Raw genomic sequence first — 15,882 nt, forward strand, 5'->3', positions numbered from 1 at the left:
AGAGGAAGAGAGAGAGAGAGAAACATCAATGATGAGAGAGTCATTGATGGGTTGCCTCCTGCATGCCCCCGACTGGGGATCAAGCCCACACGCCGGGCATGTGCCATGACCAATAATCGAACCCCACTCGCCTGGATCCTAAGTCGATGCTCAACCACTGAGCCTCGCCCGGCCAGGGACACACTTCTCTTGAGTGGGTAACACAAAGCCCCCACTGCCTGTGGCTTCAAAGGCAGAACAGGCAGTAAGATGCCCATAAGCAACTCTGCGAGTCTGAAGGACCGGGTTGATGCCTGCCAATAATTCTATCTTAACTTTAGTTAAGGCAGTTATTTCACTTTGTCTTCCTTCTAGGGATTTCCAGATAAAAGAGCACTAGGGGATTAAATGACACGAAGCTCAAATGAGTTACAGGGCCACTCAGCTGTCCAAAAACACAAGGAAAGCATTTACTGTGGTCCCATATAAAGTCCACACCTGAAGGTGATATCTGTTCCCCGTGCCCCACACTGGCCACACCAGAGATAGAGTCTTGTTTCCAGTTCCTAGCAAAACAAGGAGGTTGTGGCAGAAATTTAAAATTTTCAGAAACCATATTTCTTGTATAAATACTCTAGAAACTTGAAACTGAAGGGCTCATCTAAGTAGATGTGAGAATGCAAAATTAGGTCTTATTATATAAATACAGCCCAAGTTTACCCAGTGATACTTCATTAGGAGTGGATAAAAAAGCTGTGGTATATTTACACTGTGGAATACTATGCAGCTGTAATAAAGAAGGATCTCGTACCCTTTGGGACAGTATTCATGGAGATGGAGAAGATTATGCTAAGTGAAATAAGCCAGTCAGAGAAAGACAAGTACCACATGATCTTACTTATATATGGAATCTAATGAACAAAATAATCCAATGAACAAAATAGATACAGGGATATAGAAGCATGGAGCAGTTAGACAGATTTCAGAAAGAAGGTGGGGGGTAGGGATTGATGGGGAGAGATTAATCAAAGAACTTAGATGCATATATACATGACCTATGGACACAAACAATAGTGTGGAGAAGACCTGCGGGGGGTGGGGGGCGGGGCGGATGCCTGCTGGAGGGGTTCCATGTGGGGAAAAAACAGGGACATCTGTAATATTTTCAACAATAAAACAAATGGAAGAAAAAAGAAATTAAAATGGCCCTCAAGATTTTATTAGTATTAATGGATTAAAAAAGACTACCACAGATGAAAATTTAGGAGACATAATTGATTTACCTGTTCAGAATATGAAAGAAAGAAGCATTCAGATGTGCTGTAAAGGTCTTCATGGAACTGTCCACATTTTCTCTCCCAGCTCATGGGCTCCTCTCCCTTTCCCTCCTCAAAGCACACGCCCCAGTCAGCCTTCTCTCCCTTCACTCCAAGGAAACTTCTCTCAGAGAGTTGCTAATTTCCATGAGATATGTCAGCCTCTAACTTACTCCACTTCGTTACAGCATTTTGCAGCGTTTCCATCTTTCCTGTTACACACAAATGTGTTCTCCATGAATATGGAAAACTGCCTCCTAAGTTTCTCCCTTGGATGTCAATGGAAGTCATCTCCAACTAATATCCCCAAACCTCCTCCACTTACCACTTTTCCCAGGATTGCTTATCCTACTTGTCTGTGCTACTCAGTTCTGTGGATGACCTAGCCCTGTGCCCCCAGTTGCTCAGTCCATACCCATACAGGTCTCTATCTCTTATATTTTTCCACTTACTTTATTGATTTGAGAGAGAGAGAGAGAGATCCATCAGTTGCCTCCCATATGCGCCCTGACCAGCATTTGAACCAGCAACCTAGGTATGTGCTCTAACGGGGAATCAAACCTGCAGCCAACTGAGCCACAGGGCGGGTTCCTCACTTATTCTTGCTCAACCAGCTTCTACCCATCCCACCTTCTTTACGTCTCTCAGCTCAACTGCCCTATCTTCATCCACTGGCCTCAGCTTTTTTATTTATTTTTATTGTTTAATTGAATTTATTTGATTTAGATTGGTTAATAGAAATATATAGGTTTCATATGTACAATTCTTTTTTAAACATTTTACTTATTGATTTTAGAGAGGAAGGGACGGAGAGAGAGCGATTGGTTTGTTTCTCCAATTACGTAGCGTCATCAGTTGATTCATGTATGTGTCCTGACTGGGGAGTAAACCCACAACCTTGGCCTAGGGGGTCAACACTCTAACCACTGAACTACCCAGCCAAGGTGTATAATTCTATAATACATAATGTGTATATTGTATTATGTGTTCACCATCCAAAGCTTAGTCTCCTCCATCACCATTAATACCCAGTGAACTCTTTTCCCTCTCTCCCTTTCTTTCTGGTGATCACCACACTATGTCTGTGTCTGTGAGTTTGTTTTGCTTCATCCCTTCACTGTTTTCACCCAGTTCCACAGCAACCTCCCCTCTGACAGCTGTCGGTCTGTTCTCTGTATCTATGAGTCTGTTTCTATTCTGTTTTGTTATTTTGTTCATTAGATTCCACGTATAAGTGAAATCATATGGTACTTGTCTTTCTTTGACTGGTTTATTTCATAGCATAATACCCTCTAGTTCCATCCATGATATTGCAAGAGGTAAAATTTCCTTATTTTTTTATGGCTGAACAGTATTCCTTGGTATAAATGTCCCACAGCTTTCTTATCCACTTACCTACTGGTGGGCAATTGGGCTGCTTCCAAATCTTGGCTAATGTAAATAGAGCTTCAATGAACATATATTTTTTCGAATCAGTGTTTCAGGTTTCTTCGGATATATTCCCAGAAGTGGAATTGCTGTGTCATAAGGCAGCTCCATTGTTAATTTTTTGAGGAACTTCCACACTTTTCCACAGTGGCTGCACCAGTCTGCATTCCCACCAGCAGTGCACAAGGGCTCCCCTTTCTCCACACCCTCGCCAGCACTTGATGTATGTTGATTTGTTGATGGAGCCATTCTGACAGGTGTGAGTTTATATCTCATTGTGGTTTTAATTTGCATCTCTCTGGTAATTACTGATGTTGAGCATCTTTTCTTATGTCTCTTGGCCATCTGTGTGTCCTCTTTGGAAAAGTGTCTATTCAGATCCTTTGCCCATTGTTTAACTGGATTGTTTGTTTTTCTGATATTGAGTTGTTTGTGTTCTTTATAAATTTTGGTTGTTAACCCCTGGCCTCAGTTTTATTTGGGAGCCTTAGAGTCTCATCCTGGGCCTTGGTCTGATTACCTAACCTGGCTCCCTGCTTTTAATCCCTAATCTTAATCCTCTCCACACTGCTTCCAGAAACATATGTACAAAGGTAAACCACAATTCATTCTTGATAGCATGTAACCTTTGAAGAGGTCTCTGTTTCTTACAGGCAGGGTCCAAATTCCAAAATACTTAATGTAATAGAGTGAACAATAAAATACTACTTAAAACCACAATTGCCTTTTACAGAGAGAAGTTCTTTCTAAAGAAAATGATCCATAAGTTAGAGGCACTGCCCGAGTTTGGGGCCTCTATTTTTAGAAACTACTAATGGCTTTGGGATTCAGCCAAGCACCTCACATCACTGGAGCTGAACATAGGAGCTGCCTGTTGCCTTTTCCTGGCCACGTGAACATCAAAATAGAGTTTTACACCTTTTCTCAATTAATACTCAGAACAACCCTATGATGATATTATAGTTATTATCTGCCTTGTACAGGAGGGGGAACTGAGATTAAGAGAGGTGATCATACTTCTCAGGGTGCATCATTTGCAAGTGAAGGGGCCAGAATTGGATGGCAAAGCCTTTGCTGAAACCACTGAGCCCTCTTCTTCTCCTGGCCTGGCCTGGCTTCCACAGAGAGCAGCTCACCCTTGAGTTGGAGCGAAAGCTGTCATTTTCCACCTTTAGTCTACACCTTCCCAGGGCAAGGGCACCAGGTCCTGAGCCCTTGAGCTGTCCTGGCCTCAGGCTGACCATGCCCATTCCACTCGCACAAGCTTCCTTCACACAAGAAACAATTCAACTGACTAGGTTTCAGTTTACTAATCTGCAGTCATGTCCCAGGCCCGTGTCCCCTGACGTTACACAGGGTCACCTTGACAGGAGTTCCAGGAGTCCACAAACCCTTTGGTTACAGTTACAAGCAATCTCCCAGCTTTTTTCTATCACAGGCTGACCCATCCATTACATGATGATTTTACTAGTGAACGCTCAGAGGGCAGCCTTGTTTTGGGGAGAGGGGCCTTCAGTGTTCTTTTGTCATTTCACCTACAGTTTATTTGCTGAGTGATATCTTTAACTGTTCTGGCATGCTCTTTTAATTATTTTACATTACTCTATATATGTGTATATACATTTCATAGAAATTAGTTTAACTTCTATAAATAAATGTGGCCTTTTACAGTTTATTTAAGATACTGTAAAAATAGAAAAATTAATAGAAATGATGACTAACACATTTTTGAGAACCAAATACATGGTATATCTGCTAGAAGCACAAATTATTGCTAACTCAGCCACTATCCCCGAGAGATAATTTATTTTATTTCTTTTTTCATAAAATAGGAACCTGGAGCTCAGAGTGGCTGAGTGACTTAGAATCTGTAGTTAATAAGTGACAAATCCAGGATGTGACCATCCCGTTATAGAATACAGTGTTGCTTGGGGATAAATTGCACCTTCCACACAGAAACTGAGGGCGCTGCCAGCAAATCAGGCTGTGAGTTCTAAGTGTGAGTTCAACTGTGTGAGTTCTAAATGTATTACATGTTTTGGGACATAATGTTTTCACTAAAAACCTACACGGCATATTCGCAAAGAAGATAGAACCGCTTCCCCCTTTCCTCCTGCGCTTGCTGCTCTTCCTGCTCTTTCCTCTGAGGGACAGAGGCTCTGCGCTCTGAAAGAAGCGGAGCCCCTGGGGTGTGTGCAGTGAGCCGAGTGTTGCCTGGGGGCAGCGCCGGCGGGGTAGGAAAGACAAACCAGAGAGAGACTGTGGAACTCGGCATCGCCAGGGCTCTGCCAGGCCTGCCCCTGCCTGCTGAGGGCCCAGCGAGTTCTGAGCTAAAAGAGGGTGGAATAGTGTCATCCTTTGTGGCCTGTTTTGCCTCCAGGGAGTCTGCCTGTCTCTGTGGGAGAAGATCACTTCACCCGAGTCCGGCAGCCCGCCCTGAACTGACTGCCCTGGGTCTGCATAAAGTCCTGGGTCCCTTCAGCAATTTGGACATGTCTATCCAAGAACAAAAGCGGGGAACATAACAGTTCTAAACAAGGAGTCCATGCAATAGAAATAACAATTTTAAAAGTGGAAAAAAAGTATAAATTAAGACTTAAAATGTTCATTGACTGTTTTTTTAATTGTGAAAAATCATAACTAAAAGGTTTATCATAGAGGAATGGTAAACTAAGTAATGATGCAACTATACCATGGGGTACCCTTTAGCCACTGGAATAAACAGGATGCGCTCATTTGCATGCTTATTTAATGATGCCAAGTAAAAGCTCCCCAAGATGTCTTGTATGGGGAAAACAAGTTGCGGAATATCATATGTAATATAATCTCACATTTGGTAAAAAATGAACAAACTGACTTGTTGATAAATATGGTATATGCATAAGAAGATATTTATATGTAGAAGAGCCCTACCTGCCCAATTATTATTTTCACATGTAAGATTTAACATGTGGGGCAGAAGTGAGAGGATTCTAAGTGGCTATGAGGGTGAGCGTCTACGCTGATTTATTGTTCCACTTATTGTGCATTCATTGGTTCTGTCTTGTATGCTCCCTGACCAGGGATCAAACCTTAATCATGGTGTATTGGGATGATGCTCTAACCAACTGAGCTCCCTGGCCAGGGCAACTTTTTAAATTAAATAATCTAAAATATTTACATTTCACAATAAGGATATACTATATAGAATATATCTCTGTTAATAAAAAGGCTCCTATAATAAAAAAAATTAAAATAAAAAAAATTAAAAAAACAGAAAAATATTCCCCTTAGGCATGGTGAAATATATACACCTAAATTGGTTGGATCAAAACTGACAATTGTAAGCACACTTGTAGAGGTTTGCTGTCATCAGGTGAGTAATGGCATACACTTAGTAGTCAGCATGAGGATTAAACTAGAAACCAAAGTCTTATTTTATTTTTAAGTTGAATTATAATATTTTGGTATGTGATAATAGTGCAAACCAAAATGTTATATAAATATACTATATAAATGCAAACTCTTAATCTTAATATTGTCTTTTGAGTTCTATTTCTGATATTCACAATTTTGTAATTACCCAAGTAACGTGGCTTCCCGGGTAATTTAGAGAAAGTGCTACTGTATAGCTTGACAGATAATGGATGTAAGAGCAGCCTCAGTTTACATATTTGATAATTTCCTATAAGTATAAAAAGGAGTATTTCATAGCTATGTTTTGTTTCTAGGAACAATGGGTCTGAAATTGCTTATCTTAGTTATTTTTCTAATAGATGATAGAATGGTGGCATCATTAAATATAAACAAGGAAACTCCTTAATGCTACTCTTGGCAAAATAGCAACCATTCAATCCATCTAGAACTCTATAAGATAATGATGTACGTGTTGGTGCTGAATGGTCCAGCTCCTATTCCCTATTTTTGCTCCGTTTCTCTTTTTCTCGAGTGTAGGATGCCCTTTATTCTATCTAATCAGACACACCACAGACATTCTGAGAACAATCTGAAATGCAGTCAGGGATCATTAGTGTAAACAAGCCAGTGCCACATTGCCTCCGGATACATCCTTCAAGTGAAAAGTTAATGAATAAAAAGCAGACTGTAACTTCCAAGTGGAGGGGGCATTTGGCCAGGAGGAGAGGGTGGGGAGAAAGGAAATAACCCCGTTTATTATTTTTTCATTAATTCGTTCAACAGTTAAAGCACGAAGGGCCTCCTATATGCCAAGCATACTTTTCTCCAACACAAGGCGCTGGCCCTAAACATTCTGCTGGGTGCATGCAGAAATCCAGGGACTAAGTGAGAAAAAGCCCAGATAAACTCTTCATGATTTCTGCATGCTTGGGGCAAAGGCACTTCCAAAACTCAATAAACAGTGGAATAGCTCATAAACAGGTTTAGTATAATAAAATTCAACAAGCAGAGATTGTATAATATTATTTTTTAATGAGACAGAGCCTTAGCGTGTCCTGAGGTAATCCTTTCCTCTCTCTCTGGATTCAGGATTCCCACCCCATCCAGGATATTACCAAGTAGAGGCACCTTCACTGCACTGAGTCAGCAAATCTCAGGGGTGGCGGTCTCGGGCTCCAGGAAATCAAATGAGGGCTGAGAGGTCAATAAGAGCCTTGTGAGGAAACAGCAAAGCCTTAACCCCCTTGGATACATCCAGTGACATCCTCCTAAAGGCACTGGCTCATTAAATCTCACGGGAAGGGAATAAAGGGCTTTCCTGGAGGCCAAGGTCCTGGGACTGGATTAGACATGTATTTAGCAATGACAAATGCGGAAGGCAAATGTACAGAAAGGAAACTTTTGGAGAAGAGCAGTCGCTTCTAATACTCTCTGATAGCCAGGAGAAAAGCAATCTGTAGCAAAATATTTAAACCCTATACCAGAATCTAAACCTTATGCCATTTATCTTCCTGTTTTGAACCATATCACTTTATCCAAGGGTGCAGAAAAAGTGAAAGGCAACAAACTAAGTTAGTGAGGTTCAAATAAACATTTCTGTGTATTCTTATAAATAAATAAGGTTTGGCTGTTAAGAGAGCTTCACTTTAGTACTACCTGGTGGTTGGGACGAAAAAACTTCCTATTTGGCCCATGTGCCATCACCAAGAGGCATACCTTGGACTATGTACCAGTGCCCTCCAACTTGTCACCCCAAACATCCTCTTTAAATCCTCTGTATCCCTGTACATCCACCCCCTGTGTCCCTGTACATCCACCCCCTGTGTCCCTGTACATCCACCCCCTGTGTCCCTGTACAAACCACCCTTTGCACCCCTGTCCTGTCATCTTTCATATCCACCTACAGTCATCCACTGTACCCCTCTATGTGGATGTCTGATTTTCCATTTCCACACAGTCCAACACTGGCCTGTACTATTTCTAGGCTGAATTTGTCACCACTTTTCTTTCCTACTGCAAGCAGCCCATTGGGCTGACGTAGCTGTGTCACAAATCATCTGATATGGAGAATTACTATAGGTTGAATCAATAAATTGAAGAGAAGTCCCTTTGGAACAATCACTGATTATGAAATTGTTACTCATTACAAGTTTTCTCTTTTTTTCTCCCTGCTTAACTCTTTGGCCCGGATATAAGCTTCTGGAGAAGCGACTGCTTGGTACTCCTGATTTGGATGTCTAGCTAGGGTTTCCCTTTACCCTAAGAGAAAGAGTGTGCTTTTGGTGCTCACTGAGCGACTTAATTTCTCTTCCTTTACCCATCTCCATCCTACGAGCTGCCACACTTTCACCCATACTCACAACACACTCATTTTCCTCATTGACTTGGCTGTCACTGAAATATATGGAGCCAGTTATTTATCCAGTTACAGAGGTTTATTAAAGCAGAATAAAGTATGCTCAATTATGAGAGGCCTGGAAGATAGGGGAGGCTCCCTGAACAGCCTGGCACAGCAGAAAGAGAGTCAGGCTGCGTGGCCTGACTGGAGAGGCCCAGGAAAGGTCTCTCTCACAGCCTTGCTGGCCACGACTCAAAATCCTGACTCGGCAGCTCCTTGCCTGCTGTCAGTCAGCAGATCACCGAATTCAACTGGAGCCCAACTCTGCCCTTTCAGTCATGTGACCTTAACCAAGCCACTGTCTCAGAGCCTCAGGGTCCTTTTCTGGGGAAAGAAAATAATAAACCTCAAGAATTTGGGGGGTTATTATATGAGACATGAGATATATTAGGTTAAATAACAACACTTCAGTATACGATAGGGAACATTTTTAAGTGACAACACTCTCTAGGAGTTGTAACATATTAAACTGCTATCTACTAGATGCTATAGCAACCCAAATCAGTTTTCTGATTAACTTTACCAAGAGCAGGATCTTGAGAAGATTTTACAATGTGAATATATTTGAGGTGTCTTAGGAACATGCAGAAGACTAGTGATACTTAAAGGGGCATGACTGTCTGAAACAAAAATGAAGAACAAGTGGAAAGCCAGCTTGACCACGTCCTCCAAGAATGAGGCTGAAAAATGTTAAGTAACATGATTAACTGTTTTACAGTTGGGTTAGTTTTTGCACTTTGCAAGTTCCCCAAATGAAAGCTGTGCAAAAAACCACACCAATATACCAGTGTTTGGGGAAGTAGTAGTGCTTTTTATATGATTTCACATTTCCCTGCCTGTATTAAACTAACTTAACTAACTTCTGGTCCTTCAAACTGTAGCTACCACTTTTCCTTGAAATCTAATTATCCAAGCCCATATCTACCCCAGGTATTGGCACAACTGTGCCTGTTTTTATTAGGAAATTCATCATGCTGGTCCATTTATTGCTAACTAACTGGCTTTTTATTTTCTACTGTGTGACACGTTCCTCAAGGGTAGAGACTATCATGCTCTTGCTTTCTCTGCACAGAGAATTGCTTGACTGCATCTTCACAAATGGGAGTTCAGATCATTTTCTTGATCCTTGGTAGGTTGGTTGTTGATCAAATCCTGCAGCTAAAATTAAATGCTGATGCTCTACCAGAGATTGTTTGCCACAGAAAGAGATAGAAGATGGGCTGTGTCCTGGCTCTAAAGAAAATGGAAAGGGTTATGAAATATGCTACAACCTCTGAGTTACCAGAGGTATTGACAGACCCAGAGTTTAGTGAAAAGGCATTTTGAAGAGTTCTGAGCATAGCCTAGATGACAGAATTAAGTCAACAGATGAGAGGTCCAAAGGGTAGCAAACTAGTGAGCAAGTCCAAAGAGGACCTCAAATCTGAGTACAAGAGATGATTGGTGGAAAGTCCTGGAGAAGAGAGAGTGGAGGCATTTCCACATGATGGTCTTATCTACCACTTTCAGGTGATGTGGTATCATTCTTCACGCTGCCTCCCAGCGTTGAGTAAATTAAGCCCATTCCTGGTCACTTGTTCCTTGGGAAGGGAAGGCACAAAGGCACTATTGAAAGGACTGTATCAGTGTGAAAAGGCTACACCATAGGAAATGAAACAGTGAGCAACGATCAAGAATTCAGCCAAAAACAGAGTGAGGGTTGAAGGTAATTAGAACACTTCCCCACTCAATAATTCTTTATATTCTACCTCCCATATCAACTTCTCTGATGATGAAAAATGAAATAAAGATGCTTTCATTCAAGATTATAAATCTATACATCTCTAATGTTATCAATACTGAATGGGAATTAAAGAATAAACAATGAGTGATTTTAAGTTTCTGGTTACAGAGAATTTTGAACATGTTTTCTTGGCAACACAACCATCCAACCCTTTCACAAATAGCTCTCATGCTTGTAGATGCCATTTAGTAATAACTTATCTGCAGAGGTCTTCTAAATTCATCTATTCAGCTAACTGCCTCTGAGTTTTACTGCACGGGAGTGAGTCTTGAGGGACAAAGTATTAACAGAGACATGAGTTATAGTTGATTTGCAGGATCCATGATGCTGTGATAGAAGTCACTGCAGGGTAAAGTTGGACCCCAAAGAATGAAGCAGACCATCCTTCCTCCAGTCAACTTCACCTGAATTAGCTCATGCCAGGGTGCCAGGAGTGCAGAAGGCCCCCAGGCACCTGGTCTTGGGGCCCTGGCAGCCCCAGCATACCCTGAAGAGGTGGTTGGTTTATCCAGCAGAAAATGATGGAGCCAAACCTTTGGTCCTCTCCTCCCAGAACTGAGGTTTTAACTCACCCTTAAATTTCATTTGAAACAGTCCCTATTGTTTAACAGTGAAGGGAAAGTGCTTAAATAAATTTCAACTGAGTTGAAAGCAGCTTGACCTAGGAATCCCTGATAATATTGAGCAGCATTTGATGAACATGTGAAATTTAAAGCCAAAACCAAAGAATGCCTAAGTTCACTCAAAGCAAAGTAGATTTGGAAGTGTTCTGTGCACTTTTCATAATCATTACAATGCAAAACAAGCAGTGCACCCAAAGAACAGAGGGAAGGTTGATATCATGGACATGGGAACAAAAGACTAACCTGTATCTGGCAAAGGTAATTTGGTGTGAGACAGTAAGAGGGACCCTGGCACCAGCTAGCTATACCAGAGTGCAAATTCTGCACCTCCCTTAGTAGTGTGTATGACCTTGGGAACATTGTTTAACTTCTCTGCAACCCACATTCCTCAACCTTAAGATGCAAAAGTGAGAGAATTATAAGGAATTAATAGGTTGTTAATGGGTTAAATAGATGCTCAATAAGCACCAATTTTCTTTGTGGTATTTTTATTGGCAGTAATAGGTTTGGCTGGTGACTAAAACAGCGGGGAAATCAGAGAGCTAAAACACAGTCTGGTAGTTACAAATCCTTATCTGCTTCCACTCGTCCTCCCCAAACTTATGTTCCACACATTTTAGAAACACTGACTACATCACAAAACTAAATACTACATTTTATTATTTTTTAAGGGAATGCTCAGAATATAAGGAGGTGATAGTAGGACAATATGCTTTATAGCACAAACCTCAGTCATAGCCCTAAAAGTATTAGAACTGGCAATTTTCAAAGTTAAGGACTATCACAATCATTAGGAAGCCCTAGTGTATACTGGATTTCTCATCCATATCTTTTTCCCTTGGGGGAAATATTATGCATGAATTAATGTGCTTCCTCCACACCTGCAGAAAGGTTATGATCCAATTACCATTCATCCTTGTCAGCATCACAATTGCAAAAGTGCCGAACGTCCAGGCAAAGCTCATCCAGGCCACATTCACATTGCTGGACTCCGGGAGGAGCACCTCCCCAGTACGGGTGCTTCTCCTTTGACCGGCCCATCCACCAGGTAAAGGGAACTCCATCTGAAAGACAAGGCATTTCACAGTCAGAGGGGCAAGCCTGGAACAGCACAGCAGCCGTCACAGACCCTGAGGGAGAAACGCCGAGAAGAATACATACACACACACACACACACACATACACACACACACACACACACACACACATATATACTCCTCCTTCTTTTTCTTTTCTTCTCCCCCAGTTTCTCTCTCTCTCTTATACTCATGTATATGTATATGGATAGAAATCTATATCTACATATGTTTGTACTTATAACCAATAAGTTCATGTGTGTGTGTATGTATATAGCAGGATATTGATTAATCACAGTGTTCAGAGGCAGATTCACGAACTTAAATGCTTACAAATCAAGAAGGTATCACAACTGAGTAAATAAACTGAGTCGTATTTAAGACTAAAAAAATTAATATATAGGTACAAAAGTTAATTTTTCTTTAAACCTATCAATGGAAAGCAATCCTTCTGAGCATCATACTTAACCCATAAAAGCTAGTGCGTAACCTTGCCCTTGTTAAGTTTTTCCTTTGTAAAGTTTAGTTTAGTAAAATTTGTTGGATATTTTTTTTATGATTTGAAATACTTCTGTAAATTAAAATTATTATTCATGAGACGATAATGTATGAAAACCACAATTCTAGGCAGAGGTGGAGGTATTTAATAAATACAGTTTTAGGCTGAATGGGGTTAGGTCTCCCTTCCCTTCCGTAATTGCTATTTTGGTCCTGTTGAGCATAAAACAGGCACTTAATATGTGTTTAATTTTAAAGATGAAAAAAATATTAGGGTCAATTGTTAATGATTTACCACTTTAAAGTAGAATAATATTATTGTCTGAGAATGCTACAACATTGAAATTAAATTTTGCCTAGGCAGGATTTAATTTTTATGCAACCGTTGATTTATGAACATATATTGAACAGATTATTTATGTACACAAAGAGCAGCAACTTTCTGTGGATCGTTTTCACTACTCAAGTTCCAAGATCACTGAGGCAAACAGGAAAAGCAGTGGCAACCTGGGGCTTTCCCCAGATCCTTAGGTCACGAGAAACAGATGAGGAAGGTGCTATGAAAGGCAGAAGTCTCTCGGGGTGTGCAGCCAGGGCAGGCAGCCTGAAGGGCCATACTCACCCCAGCATTTCACTCTTCTTTTAGCCTAAAATGTTTCAAGCCCTTCTATTTTCTTGAAAGCTAGAGTTACAGTTATAAATGTCTGTAAACAAATATTCTAAATGCTGAACTATTTTTCCTTGTTTCAAACAGCTATAAATCATTGAACACTGTACTGCTTCTTTCTAATTCTTAGCCCAGATAAGCCGCCCTCAGGTGGCCGAGGGGGCTGCTGGGTTTATTTGGAGCATAAAGCTCTTTCAGGCCTGGGGAAAGCTTAGGTGAATCTTCTCAGTGGTGAGTCCGAGCAGCACAGGGGAAAACGTTTTGCATTTGCATATGTTTGTCGATGCTGTCTTTGCGTCCAAGAAACGGAAGGACTTTCTCTGCCTCTCCCTCCCTCTAGCTCTGCTCACGACTGTCCCCGTAATCTAGAATCCAAATCACACAGCGAAGTTCAATGTCATCATGGACTGTTTTGTACAAAACCTAAACCAAGGTTTTAATTATATTACCATCGTTATAAATGGCACGAGTTCTGAAAGAACAATTTGTGCACAGCTTCTGGAGCATATGCTCCCTCCCAGGAGTTTTACCAAATCTTGATGGTATTCTGAGCCCCTGGAGAAGTCCATCACCAGCACAGGCTTAGTGTTGTCGTGAACCCATCAGGGTCCTGTGCCACTAAGGCTTGGGGTCCCTTCCTCATGTCTGGAAATTAGAATAAAGGGGGCAAATTGTTTAAACTGATTGTTGATGAGCAAGAAGAAAGGGAAGAGAAGAGAAACAAATGCGCACACACGTATATGAGAGCAGGGGGGTGATGGCTAAATTTTCTTCCCAGCTGTCGTCTTTGTGTTTCCTTCCCTGCGAAGTACTAGATGGAGCACAAAACACAAAAACTGGAGATTACATGTGCCTTCATTCAAGACTCAACAGACGTAGACAGGAATATAAGGCATAATTTATACATATATAACATATCTATCTTGAATATATCCATAATATATACTATAATTTTACATACACATTACATATATTCCTACAAAAATATTTACTGAAGATCCATAATATTACAGGAACTATTCTAGGCACTTGGGTTAAATCATTTAAATAAACCAAAACAAATACACAAAAAAAACCCTGCTCTCAAAAGAGTATATTGTAATTATGAAAAGTAGACAACAATGATAAATAAATAATTTAGTAATTAGAAAGGGGTAGGGTATGGAAACAATACATGAGGCCAAGAAAGAGTGAGGTGTGTGGAAAGAAGGCTGTGCCACAATTTTAGAATAGTCAGGGCAGAACTGAATGAAAGCATAAACTGAGCAAAACTTGAAGGCAGGGGCACATTCCAACTGGCTGGCTACCTGGAGAAGAGTAAATGGTCAAAGTAAAGGTCAAAGAGCAAGTCAGGCAATTCTTAAAATCTATCACCAGGTTTTTTTAAAATTAAATTTATAGGAGTAACAATGGTTAATAACATTATATAATTTCCAGGAGTACAAGCTTGTAATTTGACATTTGTGTACGCTATTGCACGCCCCCATCGAAAGTCTGATTTTCTTCTATTACCACTGATTCATCTCCCTTTATTCCCTCCCACCTTCCCCCACCTTCTTTCCCTTCTGGTAACCACCATTCTGTACATATGAGTTTGGTTGTTTGTTTTGTTAGAGTCTTTGTTAGTTTTTGTTTTATATTCTACATATAAATGAAATCATATGCTTTTTTTTTAATATATCTTTACTGATTTCAGAGAGAGGAAGGGAGAGAGAGAGAGAGAGAGACATCAATGATGAGAGAGTCATTGATCGGCTGCCACCTGCAAGCCCCCGCCTGGATCAAGTCCACAACCTGGGCATGTGCCCTGACCAGGAGTTGAACCGTGACCTTCCGGATCATAGGTCTATGCTCAACCACTTGAGCCACACCCACCCTGGCCATATGCTTTTTGTTTCTTCATCTGACTTATTTAACATAATACTCTCAAGATTCATCCACGCTGTCACCAATGGCTGTGTGTGTGTGTTTATATATATATATATATATATATATATATATATATATATATATATATATAGTATATTTGGTCTTTAATTGATTAAAATAATTCTGTTGCTTTAGAGAATTCAAAGACAAAAAATAATTCTCAGATTTTCACAAATGACCAAGCTGGCTTTTTCTTTTGGGTTTGTTGTGTATGTTTCTAAGCCACTCAATTAACAAGATCAGGATACCATTTCTGGATGTTAAAAGTCCCTTTATGGAACTACAGGCCTTTTCTTTATATTGCTCTTTTTTAGCAGTCAATACCAGCCACCAGGAGGAATGGTCACTACTAGGTCATCGTTTCTTTTGAAGTGACATTTGCTCAATACGTTTTTGTCTTGGCAATAATTGAAAAAAGTCAAAATGGTGTAAAGGCGTAAATGTCATATTCCCCCAATGCAGTATATGTGAAGTTTTTAAAGGTTCCTGGACTCTCAAGACAGGTTAATTAAAGGCTTCACATGGCACATGGAAATTTGCACAAAATTTGCTTGACCACATTATTTTCCTTACTGCATGGAATGACTCCCTTAATTAAAATGTCTAGCACATACTGTAATGTCAATAATCCATGTTTATTGTTACTTACTTTCTTTTGGATTATTTTATTTCATTTCCCATTTTCAGTTGGTAATGTATTTTTGTTTTTTTTTAATTTATTTTATTGTTGAAAGTATTACAGATGTCCCTCATTTTCTCCCCTTTACCCCTTGCCCCCCATCTCCCACC

At 40.4% G+C, this 15,882-nt stretch overlaps 1 protein-coding gene across 3 annotated transcripts in view; it reads right to left on the bottom strand.

Moving 5' to 3' along the window:
• Window positions 1–15,882, bottom strand: part of CNTNAP5 (contactin associated protein family member 5) — a gene marked incomplete at its 5' end in the record, with an annotated part of 726,412 nt that overhangs the window by 139,894 nt on the left and 570,636 nt on the right. For all 3 annotated transcript variants that reach the window (XM_081142435.1, XM_081142434.1, XM_081142436.1), the window contains one exon: window positions 11,831–11,987. In XM_081142435.1, the coding sequence (XP_080998561.1) occupies window positions 11,831–11,987 (157 nt within the window). The remainder of the gene's footprint in view (window positions 1–11,830; window positions 11,988–15,882) is intronic.

This window comes from Miniopterus schreibersii, assembly GCF_964146895.1.
Source record: "Miniopterus schreibersii genome assembly, chromosome: 7".
Classification (NCBI taxonomy): Eukaryota; Metazoa; Chordata; class Mammalia; order Chiroptera; family Miniopteridae; genus Miniopterus; species Miniopterus schreibersii.